At 33.6% G+C, this 15,697-nt stretch overlaps 4 protein-coding genes across 5 annotated transcripts; 2 read left to right on the forward strand and 2 right to left on the reverse strand.

Annotated features, from left to right (window-relative positions):
* Positions 1 to 1,164: 1,164 nt before the first annotated feature.
* On the reverse strand, positions 1,165 to 5,011 carry LOC101218422 (probable galacturonosyltransferase-like 1). The gene has a single exon (XM_004152738.3). The coding sequence runs from the start codon at positions 2,458 to 2,460 to the stop codon at positions 1,417 to 1,419; it is 1,044 nt and encodes a 347-aa protein (XP_004152786.1). The 5' UTR covers positions 2,461 to 5,011; the 3' UTR covers positions 1,165 to 1,416.
* A 155-nt stretch (positions 5,012 to 5,166) lies between these two features.
* LOC101221027 (E3 ubiquitin ligase rnf-5) lies at positions 5,167 to 6,625 on the reverse strand. 2 transcript variants are annotated; one of them, XM_004152666.3, is made up of 2 exons: positions 6,435 to 6,625; positions 5,167 to 6,145 (listed from the first exon to the last, which is right to left on the reverse strand). In XM_004152666.3, the coding sequence occupies exon 2, from the start codon at positions 6,128 to 6,130 to the stop codon at positions 5,438 to 5,440; it is 693 nt and encodes a 230-aa protein (XP_004152714.1). In that variant the 5' UTR covers positions 6,131 to 6,145; positions 6,435 to 6,625; the 3' UTR covers positions 5,167 to 5,437. The 2 variants fall into 2 exon arrangements, with proteins under 2 accessions (XP_004152714.1, XP_011649602.1); XM_011651300.2 differs by having other exon boundaries at positions 5,201 to 6,145; positions 6,462 to 6,591.
* A 3,223-nt stretch (positions 6,626 to 9,848) lies between these two features.
* LOC101218182 (elongation of fatty acids protein 3-like) lies at positions 9,849 to 10,928 on the forward strand. Its single transcript, XM_004152737.3, has one exon. It carries the CDS (start codon positions 9,872 to 9,874, stop codon positions 10,715 to 10,717), a length of 846 nt encoding a protein of 281 aa, XP_004152785.1. The 5' UTR covers positions 9,849 to 9,871; the 3' UTR covers positions 10,718 to 10,928.
* Positions 10,929 to 12,936: 2,008 nt separating this feature from the next.
* On the forward strand, positions 12,937 to 15,375 carry LOC101220795 (probable 1-acyl-sn-glycerol-3-phosphate acyltransferase 4). Its single transcript, XM_004152665.3, has 4 exons — positions 12,937 to 13,130; positions 13,455 to 14,071; positions 14,330 to 14,460; positions 14,769 to 15,375. Exons 2-4 carry the CDS (start codon positions 13,500 to 13,502, stop codon positions 15,215 to 15,217), a joined length of 1,152 nt encoding a protein of 383 aa, XP_004152713.1. The 5' UTR covers positions 12,937 to 13,130; positions 13,455 to 13,499; the 3' UTR covers positions 15,218 to 15,375.
* The last annotated feature ends 322 nt before the right edge of the window (positions 15,376 to 15,697 follow it).

The raw sequence follows: 15,697 nt of genomic DNA on the forward strand, positions 1-15,697 counted from the left end.
TTTTTTTTTTCAAAATTTGAATTATGATTTCATATATGCCATCTACTCACTTCCATTGAAACTATCATTGTGCAAAATATGGATGTCGCCCTCCATCCTACTCGAGGACATAGAAGCCTTCAAAATGCAAGCCGATGTAGTTCCTTTTAGAAATACTATCTACCAAGTTTTAGAATTCATTTCCATTGAAATAACTACAAGTATGGGTACAACGTTAGTTAGGATAAAGTCATACATCAAAGCTTATGTAAATTTTGTCCATATATATATAGTCGAAGAGAATATTTATTAGGTTATTATGAAGTGGCAGCAGAGAAATTGGATAATTGGGTTTTTATTTGTGTGTGTGTGTGATATAATTAAATAAAAAAGGGAGGCAATTAAATAGAATAAATGCCGGAAAACATTAATAATTAATTTAGGGGGAATTAAAGACGGCAATCTGCTGTTAACTACTTCTCCACCCTCTTTTTCTCACTCCAACTATCTTACTTTATCTCTTTTTTAATTCTTCTTTGTTTCCATTTCTAATTTACGTATACTTTGAGTTTTGTATCTAAAATATTTATTTCAAATATGGGTTTTGGATTATATTACAACACAAATTTAGAAATAATTTGATTCAAACAGTGTAATACATAGTTCTTGGTTGCATAAGGGAATATATGGTGTTATAGATGATGAATGATGATAAAATTGTTTTTGGTAATAATGCATTGATTACAATAAATCCTTTTGAATTAATTATGAGGATGAATCAAAACACTTTAATTGGGAGAGACAGTGTGAAGATTTCAACCAATTTCACAAGATTTTGAGGCGAAATTAGAAAATTTTATGTTTTGGATCACCTAGTTTAATTTCTCATTTAATATAGAGAATATAATAAAATGATTAAATTAATTTTTTTTTCAACAATATAAGTTTCATTTCATTAGAAAAATTATGTGACAAACAATCAAGTAAGTTTCAAATTGGAAAGATGGTGAATGTAAGTATGAATACAAATGAAGTTGTATTGGCAAAGTATAAATTGGATTGGATAACGTAATACCAAACAATGGTTAAGAACTATTCACCATATTAAAATGAAGAACTGGAAATAAAAATGAAGAAGAAGACGTAGAGGAAGCTATAATTAGTAGTGATGTTTTAATAAAAATGTAAATGAAATGGTTATTTATAGAAAAAAATTGATGAGAATGAGTGTTTATAACAAAATCTATACAAACATTTTGAATACAACAATTGTTAATAGATACATAAAATTCATCTTTAGAAAATATTAATTCTCCTTTTCTCCTTTATTATTTTTCTTTTCCCCTCAAAATTCAATACCTTCTTCCTCACCGACGCCCGTCTTCTTCTTCTGTAATCCTAAAAACCAAATCGTTTCCGACGAGCTTTTTCAACCAATCAAGAGTCCAACGAAAATGGAGTTTGTAACAAATCATAAGGGACCCATAAAGCGTCCAATGGACAAGGCCGGTTCGCATCGAGCCGGGCCCACGGTTTCCCCTTTCCACTCCAATGCAGAAGGCTCACCGGACCCGGGTGTAAATCCCGGCACAGTCCCCGGAAATTGTCACCGCCTAGTCCGTGCTGGTTCCATCGGTGGTCTACGGGAACAATGTTTCCAGCGAAAACGAGCATGAACGGCGGAAGAGATCCGAGCTCGTAGATCCTCATTCGTTTTTGAAGCTCCATCCATTCCTCGATTTTAGAGGTGAAGTCGCCGAGACGCCACCGGGAGAGGTCGATGACCATGACGCCGGTATTGAAGTAACAGGGGTTGCGATTGGCGAAGGTGAGAGACAGAGAGGGATTGGACCAGAAAGTGGGAGTGAAATAGGAAGTGAAATTGGCGTTGCAGTACTCCGGTGCTGCGAGTACAGCGTCGTTTAATTGGGTATTTGCGAGATTAGAGATATCGTCAACGAGGATTAGATCCGAATCGAGATAGACAACACGACGGACGCAGAGAGGGAGGAGGTCGGCCAAGTAGCTACGTGCGTAGTTCAATGGACAATCCAGAGCGGAGCGAATTGAGGTGGAGATCAGACGGGAGACAGCTCCATCATCGAATGGGTAGATTTGAAATTTCAGGTATGGGAAGGAGGAGGAAATGGTAGCGCGTAAAGCAGACGCGTTTGCAGAGGCGGAGGAAACGAAATGGAATATTACGTTTTGGGGGCAGGAGGAATGTTGGAGAACGGAGAGAATGGCGGCCATGGAGCCTCGAATGTAGGCCGTGTCCAATGTCATCGCCACGTGGACGGCGTCGTCGGAGCACAGCTGGTGACTGTCTTCCTGGCCGATGAAGACCAAGGGACAATCCGGGGAGTTGTAGAATTGGGGGGCCTCCTTGAATAGAACGGTGACATTGGCGGCAGTAATGGGGGAAATGAAGAAGAAAAGGAGGAGGAAGAGAAGAGAGATGGATGATGGCGGTTGGAGCATGGCGGCCGCCGGCGAGAGGGTGTGAGGAAAGGAGGAAGGGAAAAAGGTGGGTTTTATGTGTAAGGTGAGAATGAGGGAGATAGAGACGGGCCGGTGGTGAGTAGCTTTTGCTTTCAAATGGGGTTTAAGAAAATATGCCAACAACTTTAGGGAGGAGAAAGAAAAGGCAAGTCACTCTCAAGTCTCAACTCAATATGCACTCCTTCCTTCTTATCTTAAGTCCATTTGGAAGCCTCCCATCATCAAACTCACCTAGGAAAATATTATAATTACTTATGCATTTTGTTTCTAGAGGTTAGAGGTTTAATCTTTTGTTCACAATAGTAAGTATTATGTGAAAGAACCAAATATTTGCTCTGAGCACGTGAAAAATCTTACTTTATTATGGTGTTTGACTATCAACACACTTACGATTATGTTAGTAATAATTTAGCTAGAGAGAGTTATTTTCGTTGTATACCTTAGTGACACAAACCCTATTGATGATATAGAGACATTGTTTCTTGTTTGTCATTAGTTTCTAGGACCATGGATCAAACCATTACTATTTGTGCTAAACTTTCAAAATTATTTCACTTGCAAACTTAATCACATACAATTATTACTAGACTTCATACTTATGCGTTATTTTTCTAAGTGACCTTATAAGTCAGGTTTAGTGAAGTTATGGAATCGATCTCTATGGCCTTTTTAACTTTAGCTTGCTTTTTCATAGATTCTTTGTTGTTTGAGGCACCATATGTAGTTAGCCAAATATGATATTTGTTTTAAGATGAACAAATAGGTCATTCTCTTGATCATAACTGAATAGTTAGTCTTTTTTTTTTTCTTTTACTACAATGACAATTATAAAACTCGAGAGAGTAACATAAGTATAAGATACAATAAATTTGTTAGAAAAAGAAGAAAAAGAGAGAAAATAGAATATTTTGAAGGACTTTAGAAAGCAAATAAAAAGGGGTAATAAAAGTAGGTAAGGTATAATAAAAAGGCGAAATGGTAAATATTTGTATGCTTTTTTACATGCACGTAACATTCTTCCAGAAAGATGGCAATCGACATGTCGTATTCACATGGCGTTGAGTGGTGGTGGGTACCCCAAATTTGTTGCTTCATCCTCTTCTTTCCAAATTTATTACTCATCTAATTTTAAATATATACACACATTTTCATTTACATTTACATACATACATATATATATTAATGAAATGCAATTAGGAATATGTTTCATTACTAACTATTCACATGAACTGTATAACTTAAATGTTTTATATATAAGATACATATTAATTCATTATATCTCAAAAAGTCTAGACTAATTTAGTAATGGAAATTTAAAGATCTAATTAACACAATTATTTGTTTTATACAATATTTTACATCAACTGTATAGTTAGGAAGAAGAATTTATAAATTAGTTTGATTTAATTATTGTGAACAAAATAATAATTCAATTACCTACCCATAAACAACTAAGACATGATAATGAGATCTAAAAAACTGAAATTGTTGCTAATACTTTTTCCCATTAAGAAAGTCGTGGGGCTTTGTAAACTTCCACTCAACTCTCCACATGCTATGCTACACTTCAATAATTTTTCCAACCTTAGATTAGACAGCATATTAATGTATAGTCTACATTTATGTGCTAAGACTAGTAGCCATCACTTTATCACACTTTTTCGTACAAAAAATGTAGTTTGACTGCATACAACTATTTATTTTTCTAGTTTTGTTACTTTATTTACCTTTTTTTTATACTAGAAAAATAAAAAAATATAGTTATAAAAGAAAATTATTTTAATGAACGTAGTCCATCCAATTAGTGTCTAGAAAAAATAAACATATCAATGAATTTGAGACCTCACAATTAGCCCTTTTGTTTTGCTGTTACATTTTTAAAATATGTTTGAAATCCCAACACTATTTTAAAAAAAGGCAACAATTTCAGAAATCATGCAGAGAAAAAGATTAAAAACTAAACCAACTGAACACTGAAAAAAAAAAAATACCAAAGAAATAAAAACTCAGTTCTTTATAGGAATGTCACGCTATGAGGTCCCATGAATCTCAACTTTGGGTATGGGTAAGAGGAAATGTTTCCTGTTTTAATTTCGGAGACATGGTTTGTGCTCCCTGCCCCCACAAAATTTAGCGACGAATGATTTGAGAGCGGGGACGGGAACAGAGAGACCATCCCTATCTCATCCTGCCAATTGATTACTCCGAGAATGCTAACAAATCATCTTTTAGAAGAAAAAAATCATGATCAAGTTCAACCTCTCTGGTTTTCAGAAGATGAACAGTAAGACATAAAAATGATATACTACCATCACTTCACTCATAGATCTAAATAATATTTTGCTAAATGAGGGTGGTGACAAACAATTCATTAGACCAATTTAGCTCTACAAGACAAGTCATAGCACATCGTATATAAGTTCATTTGATATCTAGCATCAGTAGCAAGCACCTACTATTCATCTCTTCATTTTTCTGACAAACACGGTCTATCCATACAATGACATGTTACATGAGCCTGGTGTAAGACTAAAATTCAAACATATTCCAAAAAAACCACAAGAAAAACATAGTGCGGATAGGGAATTGGGTAAGAGCACTAGATAAACCACATAGGAAAATTAATCATCTTAGAGAGATCAGAGCATGTGTTATGTTCACTCTGCATTTGATGGGAATTGGTGGTGAGCAAATAAATCTGTGTGTGTATATATATATATGCATAAACAAAAACCTTCAAAATACAATTGCATAAGCATGTCAACTCATGTTCATCATGCCTAAGCATACAAAGTCGATGACCATTTCAACACACTGACACAAATCAAGGTGAATGATGAGATATCAAGACAATGTACCAGCAGATTTTTTTTAATTTTTTTTTTTTAATTCTTATATTAGAGATTGAATACACTAAACACCACGAAGTAATATAAGCCCTAACGGATCCTTTCTTCTATTGCCAGATTAGGGCAAGAAGAACAAAAAAACCAATAAGGAAAAGCAGGCGCTTCAAATAGTAATCTTGCTGACCTTGACGAAGCTGGTGATAGTATCCATGGGCGTGACCATGGCTACCATGAAACATGTTAGGAAACCCGTAAGGAAAGTTAGCGCCTGCACCATACATGCTTGGATCTGCATATCCATGCATCTGAAAGTTGAATAAAGATGGGACGAGACCACCAAAAGCTGCAGACAAAGTAAAATTGCCAAACCTCGTCGATGCCATTGGGGCGAACCCTCCAAGTCCTCCCATGAATCCAAACCCATTGTGAGGAAAAGGATTTGGTTCTGGAGGAGGACCTGCTGCTTCAGGTCTCTGTCCCGCAGGACGATTAGGGATATTAATTCCAGGAATACTTTTCGATCTCGGGTCAGTCGATGTCTTTCCCCTACCATATAAAGGAACCAATTTTTGCTCTTCAATGATAGCCTTGCAAACTGGACATTCCTGGGGATGAGAATGAATGTGCAGCCACTTATAAAGACATGGCCAACAGAAAAGATGACCACATAAGGTTACAATAGGATCTTGAGCTAAATCCAGGCAAATATTGCACTCAAAATTACTCGCATCACCATTGTTATCTGAACAAGAAGGACTTTGAGGTTGCCTACTCGTCGATTCCCCAAACCCGCTTTCCATATCTACACAACCCACCTATTGAATGACATTACACCACAAAATTGAGATAAAGAAAAGAAATCCACAAAATTCAAAGAAAAAATTCTCCGAGATCGGAAAATTTTCCTTCTACCAACAGAACCAAAGGAAAAACATAAAGAGAATCAACCACCAAATCCATGGATCCACAAGCAAAACAATACAAACGAATCTCAAATCCTAGGGTTCCAAAATTCCCAAACAGAAACCGAGACAAAAGAATCGAAATCAAGGGAAACAAAAGAATAAAAGAAATACAAGAAATAATCGAAAAAATGAAACAAACCTAGTGATTAAAGAAGAAGAAGCTAACCAATCCTGCGTTCCGATATGGATCAAAAAGTAAATCTGAAACCGGAGATGAACGCGTTTGACGGAAAACCAAAATATACGTTTGAAAACGGAAGCTTCTGGCAGCCGTGTGCCCTAAACAATATTCACTGCACTTTCTCCGTAATGCTCGTCAACGTGTTAATTATTACCACGTGTCATAACATTACTGTGTTAGATCTTTAAACTATTAAACGGTTGTGAAAGAGAGTATGGAAAGTAATTATATAGTCGCAGTAGGAAAAATAGAATAAATTATATCAATTTCCACTAAAAAATAGTATTTTTGATCCAAATATTTCTAAAAACTCTCCAACTTCATTGAAATCAACAAATGGTTCTTTAACAATCCATAAATCTTCAAATTTAAGTCAACTATGGTCTAACTCTAATCTATCAATTTGTACACAATATTGAGTCCACGCCATGAACTAAAAAGAAATATAAATTAAAAAATTAATAAGACTTACAATTTCCAACTTCGGTTCCTTATGTACTTTTGTTTCTAGACATTAAATTTATTCGTTTTGAACTTTCTACTTCTAAATAGTCACAGTCTTTGTAAATAACTTATAGGCAGTACATACTTAGATTTATTGTGTAGACCCTGCATAAATTTTAATAATCCGCCAACACTAAATGGCTATAGTAATTAAAAAACATTTTTATAAATAAATAATTAAAAAACAAATTATTTACCTTTAATGTGAAAAACACAAAAAAAATTATAAAAATTTGTCAAAAATATATATCATTCGACAAAATATTTATTATTCATATAAAAATCAAGTGGGATGAATTTTGTTTTTTAGTGATTTTGTTCGATAAATAGTTTGTCAAACTTTTATATTTATGGAGAGGAAAGACGGAGAATGGGTACAAGTATATTTTTCTATTTTGTTATTTTTATAATTTTTTAAAAAAAGAAAAAAATGACATAGTATCATGTACTATAAATTTTCTCCTTTTCGTTCCTCTATTAATTTCAATGTATTTAAGTGGTTACTTTTTATTGAAAGCATGTGAACTAAAAAAATTGTAAATATTAAAATGAACTAAAATCAAAAGTATAGTGACAAATAATATTTAAACGGTTTATTAAAAAATAGATGACTGGTATTGTTTACTTTTTATTTTGATCCAATACCTCAAGTGAAGAAGGTATGAGGAAAGCTAAGTTTGCAAGTTGTAACTTTCCTTCTCCAAGAAGTTTGAAACCTCATGTTGACCTCTTAAAAAAGGAATTAACTAAATGGAAAAAAAAAAGGAATTGGTAGAAAATCTAAAAATATAAATTTGAAAGTAAAAACAAGTTATATATTCTCTACAAGTGTCTATTAAAAAAATGATTGTCAAGGATAATAGCAAATAAATTGAACAACGTCTCAAATGCTTCTAGCTAATTCACAAGCAATTCTAAATATAGTTGTTAACCTAAAACCCAAATACCTTGTAATTAAATAAGGTATATTTGTTGAAATTGTGCATGTTTAGGTATTCATAGCCGAAAAGAATCCAACTTCACAAAATCTTCAAAGTCTTCGATTAGTTGCATAAAATATTGGAGCTTCAAGTTTTGTCATCCTCAAAACTTTTAAAGTATTCATACATTCAACGCAAATCAAAAGATTTTCTTCTTGTTGACCATCTTCTTCGTCAAACCGATTACAACCATCTTATTCATCCAACCGATTATAGATTTTTTTCCGTTTAGCGCAAAGACGAGCTTCTTCAAGAGATTTCCTTCTTCACTCGTTTTAGCTCAATTTATTTCATTTGGCGTGACTGGACGTGTGATGCATGAAGGAACAAGTGGCACAAAGGTGCTCGACTTCGGATGAAGTAAAAATGCGACTAGCGGCGTGCAAAACAAGTGGCGCAAAGGTGCTCGACTTCGGATGAAGTAAAAATGTGACTAGCGGCGTGCAACAGAGGAGACGTTTCCTTATGGCTTAGTTCCAGGTCAACATAATGGAGGGGATGACTACAAAAGTGGAGATCTCGACTGGACGGAGAACACTTGAATGGAGCTGTCGTCGGCGGCTAGAGTTTGGTGAGAGTGAAGAAGATGATGAATAGTAATAATAAATATTATTATATTATTATTTTCCCTTAAATATCCTCTTTTTCCTTCTTTTATTTTCCAATTTAAATAACAAAATATTTCTTCTCAACCAATTTATTCCAAAAATAAAATATTCAATTATTTTTATAAATTTTGAAATATAAATAATTCGAGAATATTAAATTTATGTTTTCAATTATTTTGGAGATATGAAGCAAAAGACACTATTTTAGGGAATGATAAAAAATTTAATAACATAAATGGTTGATCTTAACACGATTTTAGAGTTGATAAAATTTTAAATTCAATACCTATTTTTATAAATTTTCAAAGCAATTTTAATATGTCGCCGGTTTCAAATCAAAATTTAAAATCTATTTTTAAAAAATAATTATGAAAAATAGATAAAAGATATTAACGAGATAATTCTAAAATTTTGAAATTATGTTTGACATCGTTTTAAGGAAATCAATCAAGTAATCTGATTATCGAAAAGATCAAAATTTTCTTAGAATAATCCTATTACATCATAATTATAGGGTAAGATACCATTTTAATTTCAATTTATTATTATGTTAAATATCATCATGTTCATATAATTTATAATTTAGTTTTTTTTTTTATAAAAATTAATGGAATGATATTATTAGTTAGATAGAACTGTTGGCTTCTCATTTTCAAGTTGTTATTTAATAGGTACAAAATCATATCTTAAAAAATAATTATTTATAGTAAACATTTAAATAAAAATATCTCTATTTATTATACTAAAACAATAATTTTGGAATTGGTAGGTAATTTGAAGGGTTAACTTTAAACCAACCAATAATTAAAAAAAAAAATGTATGGTTTCTAGAAATAGAAGCGTTCCACACTTTTCCTTTTTCTTGGAAGACAATCCAACTCCCTCTCTAGTCTTCTTTAGAATTTAGTTTGTATTTTTTCTAAAACCCAAAATTTCTAATTTACACCAAAATAAAAAATTATATTTAAACTCATTTTTATCATGTTGTAGAGTCAATATTTAAATTAAAAAGAAAATAGTAAGCTTTTAATAATTGTCAATTTTTTGGGCATGTATAATAATAATAATAATAATTGTAGTAAATTTGATCCCTCGAAACGAACCGTCCTTTTGGCTCTGACGATGGCCCAGTTTACTAGTCGGCGTCGTTTTGTTCATATCGTAATGTAATACGGTTTTGTCTAATTAAATTTAATATTCATTATTAATAAATTTACATAATCTCGATTTTTTATTATGTATATATATTGATGAATGATGTTATGAATTTGTTTTTTTTATTGTGGAAACCCTTAAAGGTCTAATGCCGACGGTTCCGCTGTTTCGATACTGGCTATCGGAGCATTCTTCTATTGTCAATTTCCGATGGAGCCACACCCAATCATGGGGCTCCACCTGGTCTTTTCTCGTTTTCGCTGTCACGCTTTACATCCTCGCCGCCGTATTTCTCCGTCTTTTATTGATCATCCTCCGCCGTCCACGTCCTGTCCCACTTGGTCCGGTTCCGGCTATCCATAGTCTCTCCATGGCTGTAATCTCGGTTGTTATCTTCACCGGAATGCTCCTCTCGACTGCGGCGGAGATTCGTGACACACGGTGGCTCTGGCGACGGAGTAGAACGAGAACCAATCCATTTCAGTGGCTGCTTTGTTTTCCAATTGGCACACGTCCTTCAGGACGCGTGTTCTTCTGGTCGTATGTTTTTTACCTCTCTCGATTCCTCCATCTCCTCCGTACCTTTTTCACCGTCCTCCGCCGCCGTCGCCTCCCATTTTTCCACCTATTTAACCAATCCATTCTCATTCTCACTTCCTTTCTTTGGCTCGAATTCTCACAGTCGTTTCAAATTCTTGCCATTCTCTCCACCACGCTCCTCCATGCCCTTGTCTACGGCTACCGATTTTTAACCGTCGTGGGGTTTCCGGCCGCCTCCTTCCCGTTCGTACTCAATTGCCAAGCTGCTCTGCTTTCTTGCAACTTACTCTGCCATTTTGGGGTGTTTTCGTTTCACGTTTTGAAAGGAGGGTGCAATGGCATTGGAGCTTGGGCGTGCAACTCCGTGCTTAATTCCGCCATTCTTTTGCTGTTCGTGAAATTCTACAAGGAAAGTCGATCGGATTTGATTTATAAGAAACCAACGAAATTTTGAAATGGGATTGCTCTGTTCGTGTTTTTGTTGGGGAATATTGAACCCAAATTAATGGGAATAGGGTGTCATTGTAAAGGTTGTTTATATTAGAAGCCCGTCATTGAATGCACAGTGTTTATTCTTAAGATCTAAGGAATAGACTTTGTCAAATGTAAAAACTTATTTACACATCATATAATTTTTTCTCAAATATTTAAGAAATTAACTGCTATCCTATATTCTTATTAGTGCTTTTTGTTATTAGATTCAATTTGTTAAATATATATTTGAAAGACAATTATGTTTCATTTTTGAATATGTTGCTAAGCTAAATGCATATTTAAAAACCACAAATAGAACTTTGTTTCTATTAGATTCATTAATTTTCAATTTTTTGCAAGTGTTTGATAGATTTATTAATTGTAAGTTCCCTTTCACTACGTTAGTATTGATGTGATTTTAGTTGATTTTGACCTTTTTGTTATCTTGATTTATTTTAGATTATCTACTTCTTTGTTTATCTTATTCTAAACAAATGGAAATAATTTTGTTATGGAAAAAACAAAAAGGAAACACCTTATCTCTGTTGGAAAATTTTAACACTTAAAAATAAATTAGATGAAAAAAAAAAAACCTATAATTTAAAATTCAAATCAAAATTTAACCTACAATTACACAAATAAAAAAACTTATCACAATATGAAATAAAAATTGAGAGAAAATTGAGGTTGGTGAGTGAGTTTATAGATAACAAATAATTGCTTTTTTTTAAGAAGATGGTAAGCTGTGTTAATATATATTAATTACAACATAGCATAATAATAATGTATACATTTGACATCACATGTCATCGATTAAAATGCCAAAAATTTGAATTTCCATCTAATATATAATACTAAAAAAGTCCTGAATTTTCAATCATACTTAAATCATAAAAAAAATTGTTTAATTAGAAAGAAGATATACCCTTGTAATAGAAAATTCTAATAGATTTAACTGTTGGTTAGTGAAAAAAAGCAAACAAGATAAAAGATAATAATTTGAAATCTAAAATGATTTATAGAAGAAATAAATCAGGTTTAATAAACAAAAGATGAAAAAGAAAAAATGCTACTAAAATGCTCATATCTCATATATTAACTTTGATTGTTTAAAAAAGAAATTAAATTTCATAAAGTATATTATAAAAAGGAAACACTAATGGAGCCGTATACAATGAATATTTGATTGAGTTAATAGAAAATGGCGAGGTCTATTTCCCCAATTTAGCATGTGTGTTAGTTTTCAACAACTCCCACCAAATACCCCATTTTGTCCCTACTTCTTTTTCGGGCAATTGGTTTCTGAGAAGGGTAAATCTGGAAATACACCCGCCCATTTACAAAATATTCGTCGGTTTGTCCAAAAGTCTAAACCCAACTCCGCCTCCGCCTCCACCTCCAACCTCTTATCTCATTTTGTGATTTTTTTTTCTTTTATAAAAAATCACATTTTTATTTTGTTCCATTTTTGTTTGTAATTTCAACTTTTTCTACCCATTTTCTACTATTTTAATTTTGAGAACATAATGACAATAATTTTTATTTTTACTTCTAATAAATACACAAGGACAAAATAATCTCATATTTACATTTTTAATTTACGGAATGTATCACAAAGAAAAAGAGATAAATGTGAGAATGTTACTATAAGTCTATATAAGTTTTGGTCTTACACGATGTGACATTAGCCTCTACACGTTTTTACACGTAAATCAACATCCAAATTAAATCAAAGTAGTGTAGAGCTAAATTTGAATTGTATTGCTAACATGTATAATGAGATGAATTACTTCTATTCACTCTTAAAATATTAGGATCAATTTTTTCAAAATGATAGCTTAATAGGCAATTTTTTGCCTACTCGACTTCATTCTACCGCATGGAGGGTGAATTGTTAAAGTCGAAATCCTACTCAAACAACCATTATATAGTATTAAATCCCTCTTGAGATATAACTTATGTACATGGGTTAGAATGGAAGGTCAAAATTTTAAAGGTTAATAAAGTGAATTAGTTTGATTAATTTTATGTATAAGAATGAAAATGTTACCTAAGCAGAGTTAAAGGTGAGGTTAAAATGTGTGAATTAGTTTAGTAGTAAAATTGATTTCACAAGCAGCCTCTCCTTTTCCTCATCCCTTACTTACCTTTCGTTAATCTGAATTTTCCCAATCTCATATTATTATTTTTATCGTTATTTTTCTTTGCAATTTTAACTTTCAAAATTCTCTCTCTTCCGATAATCATCATTTGGTCCCAATTTACCATTTTTCGCGATTCCCTGTGCCATTACATTAGATAAGAACACACCCAGTTTCAAATTTTTTTCAAGAATTTTAAGAGGACCCGAACAAAATTTTCTTCAATCTCTCTCTTTCTCTTCGGTTTCTGAGGTAATTCTTGCACCTATAGAATGCATTTGTTTTTTGTTTTTTTTTTTTAATGTAATTCAGCTGTTCTTATTAGCTTTAGATCTGTATTTGAATTCAGCATCACTCTGAAAATTGTTCTTGTTCCTTAAATTGGTATCTGCTTTTTCGTAATTCCCTTTTTGGGTTTTCCTTGGAATGGAATCCTTGATGCCTTTTGGAATGATTCTATTGGGGATTTCAGTTTATTTGTCTTTTCCATGTCTTGAGTTGTTTAAATTTCATTAGATTTGATGAAGAAATTGTGAATCTCTTAAGGGATGTAAAAAAACGTGTGTTTGTTTGCAGCCCCCATCTGTAGGAGAGGAATTCTTTGAATCGGTTCTTGGAAGAATGGATGTTTCTACGCCTCTGCAGTCTGATAATACACAAAAACATAAATCTCTTAGTCCTGTTAGGCTAATGAGAGGGGTGATTTGTTTAGCGGTGTTTCTATCAACTGCTTTCATGTTCTTAGTGTATTTTGCGCCTGTAGTTAGTATCTCTTTGCGCCTTTTTAGCTTGCATTACAGTAGGAAGGGCACTTCCATTCTATTTGGTTTCTGGCTGGCCCTGTGGCCCTTTCTGTTTGAAGTGATAAATGGGACTAAAGTTGTCTTCTATGGGGATGATATACCAGCAAATGAACGTGTTTTACTAATTGCCAACCACAGAACTGAAGTTGATTGGATGTATTTGTGGGACCTTGCATTGCGAAAAGGGTCCTTAGGCTGCATCAAATACATCCTTAAAAGCAGCTTAATGAAGCTGCCTCTTTTTGGTTGGGGATTCCACATTTTGGAGTTCATTCCTGTTGAAAGGAAATGGGAAATCGACGAACCGGTTATGTGCCAAAGACTTTCAACGTTTAAAAATCGTCGAGATCCCTTGTGGCTTGCTGTTTTTCCTGAGGGAACCGACTTTACGTATACCTTCCACTCCCTTTCTACTATATTCAAGTTTTTTTTTTTTTTTTTTTTTTTCTGTTTAAATATATTCCTCTACTAAGCAAAGAAAGGATGGGATTGGTCAAAACCATCCATTCCTCCTTTCAATCTTAATGGTATGGTTGCAAAAATTATGCCTGATCTATTAGCTAGTTTGAGCTTTGAAATTTTAGCTTTTGTTCTTGATGATCTTTCTGCACTTAACAACTTGTCAACTCACATGAAAGTTACGTGTAGGGAGGCAAAATGCAAGAAGAGTCAAGCATATGCTGCTGAAGTTGGACTTCCAGTGCTGAAAAACGTTTTACTTCCGAAAGCAAGAGGTTTTTGTGCTTGCTTACAAACCCTACGAGGTTCGCTTGATGCTGGTTCGTTTCTTAAAACTCGAAACTCTTTGCTCTCATTGCTTTTATGCGATATGGAAGAGATTTTCTTCTTTCTGTTGGTGAAGAACGTGGTATCTGCTCAATGGTTACTACACCATATGGCTAATAGACTGAAAGCTAATCATGCTTATGTGTGATAATCCCAGCTTTAGTGAAAGACATCTTTTCATCAAGATGATATAAATAAATGCTTCGCACGAAAGAATATTTGAAATGATTGTGTTTATTTTGCCTTATCTTCTGGTCCTGGTTTTGCTTACCTTTTTCGTAATTAACTTGTATCTTTGTAGTGTATGATCTGACTATTGCCTACAAGGATCAGTGCCCTACCTTTATGGATAATGTCTTCGGCATCGGTCCTTCCGAAGTTCACATTCATATTCAACGAATCCCTGTTGGTGAGATCATCCCCGCATCAGATGAAGGTGCTTCTGCTTGGTTAATGGATAAATTCAAGCTCAAGGATCACTTGCTCACATATTTCACTGCCAATGGCTATTTCCCCGAGTCAAGAGAAGAAGAAAAACTTTCTGACTTCCAGTGCACAATGAACTTCATACTGGTTGTTTCCGTGACAGCCATATTTGCTTGCCTTACTTTGTATTCATATTGGTCCAGAGTTTATGTAGTTTTATCTTGTATATGTCTTGCTTCCGTTACATATCTCAGAGTACAACCAGAGCAAGATTTAGGGGTTTTGATATCAACGTTCATTAGCAAGAAACAAAGCATTGAATAACATTCTTTACAGGATGATACATGATTTTTTTGAGGTGAAGCTTTCTCAAATGCATTAACTATTTTGCTTAGATTGGTATTGAATTTTCGTGTAGAAACAGATCATTAAATTTTTTACATAATGGGTCCCCATAAGCTAATGAAATCTTTGCTTCTCTAGATTCTATTGTCTCTTGGCCTATAAATGGACAGGCAGAAACTGAGCTCAAAAGGGTGTTTGTAGCTATATTATCTATTCATTTATCTCTTTTGCCTAGCCTTTTTCTTCCATATTTCATCACTTGATGATCTATCTCAGAAACCCACTTGCGTATATGATGTGAAATCCTGGCTTTTGAAGGAGAGACCCCATTTTAGAATTTCAACTCTAAACCTGCTCCATTCTCATCTTATGATGATCTCAAGTTCATCACTTGACTGTGAGCAAAAATGGGTGGCCACCAGAGAGAATTAAGTGATTAATGTGAAAACTAAAACGCGT

The sequence above is a fragment of the Cucumis sativus genome, chromosome 2 (assembly GCF_000004075.3).
Source record: "Cucumis sativus cultivar 9930 chromosome 2, Cucumber_9930_V3, whole genome shotgun sequence".
Lineage (NCBI taxonomy): Eukaryota > Viridiplantae > Streptophyta > Magnoliopsida > Cucurbitales > Cucurbitaceae > Cucumis > Cucumis sativus.

Bases quoted from the DNA above. Each gene is read 5' to 3' on its own strand.
- LOC101218422 (XM_004152738.3), bottom strand. From the start codon at position 2,460: ATGCTCCAACCGCCATCATCCATCTCTCTTCTCTTCCTCCTCCTTTTC.
- LOC101221027 (XM_004152666.3), bottom strand. From the start codon at position 6,130: ATGGAAAGCGGGTTTGGGGAATCGACGAGTAGGCAACCTCAAAGTCCT.
- LOC101218182 (XM_004152737.3), top strand. From the start codon at position 9,872: ATGCCGACGGTTCCGCTGTTTCGATACTGGCTATCGGAGCATTCTTCT.
- LOC101220795 (XM_004152665.3), top strand. From the start codon at position 13,500: ATGGATGTTTCTACGCCTCTGCAGTCTGATAATACACAAAAACATAAA. The intron at 14,072-14,329 runs GTATACCTTCCA...AGTTACGTGTAG, and splicing joins CCTGAGGGAACCGACTTTAC to GGAGGCAAAATGCAAGAAGA. The intron at 14,461-14,768 runs GTTCGTTTCTTA...GTATCTTTGTAG, and splicing joins ACGAGGTTCGCTTGATGCTG to TGTATGATCTGACTATTGCC.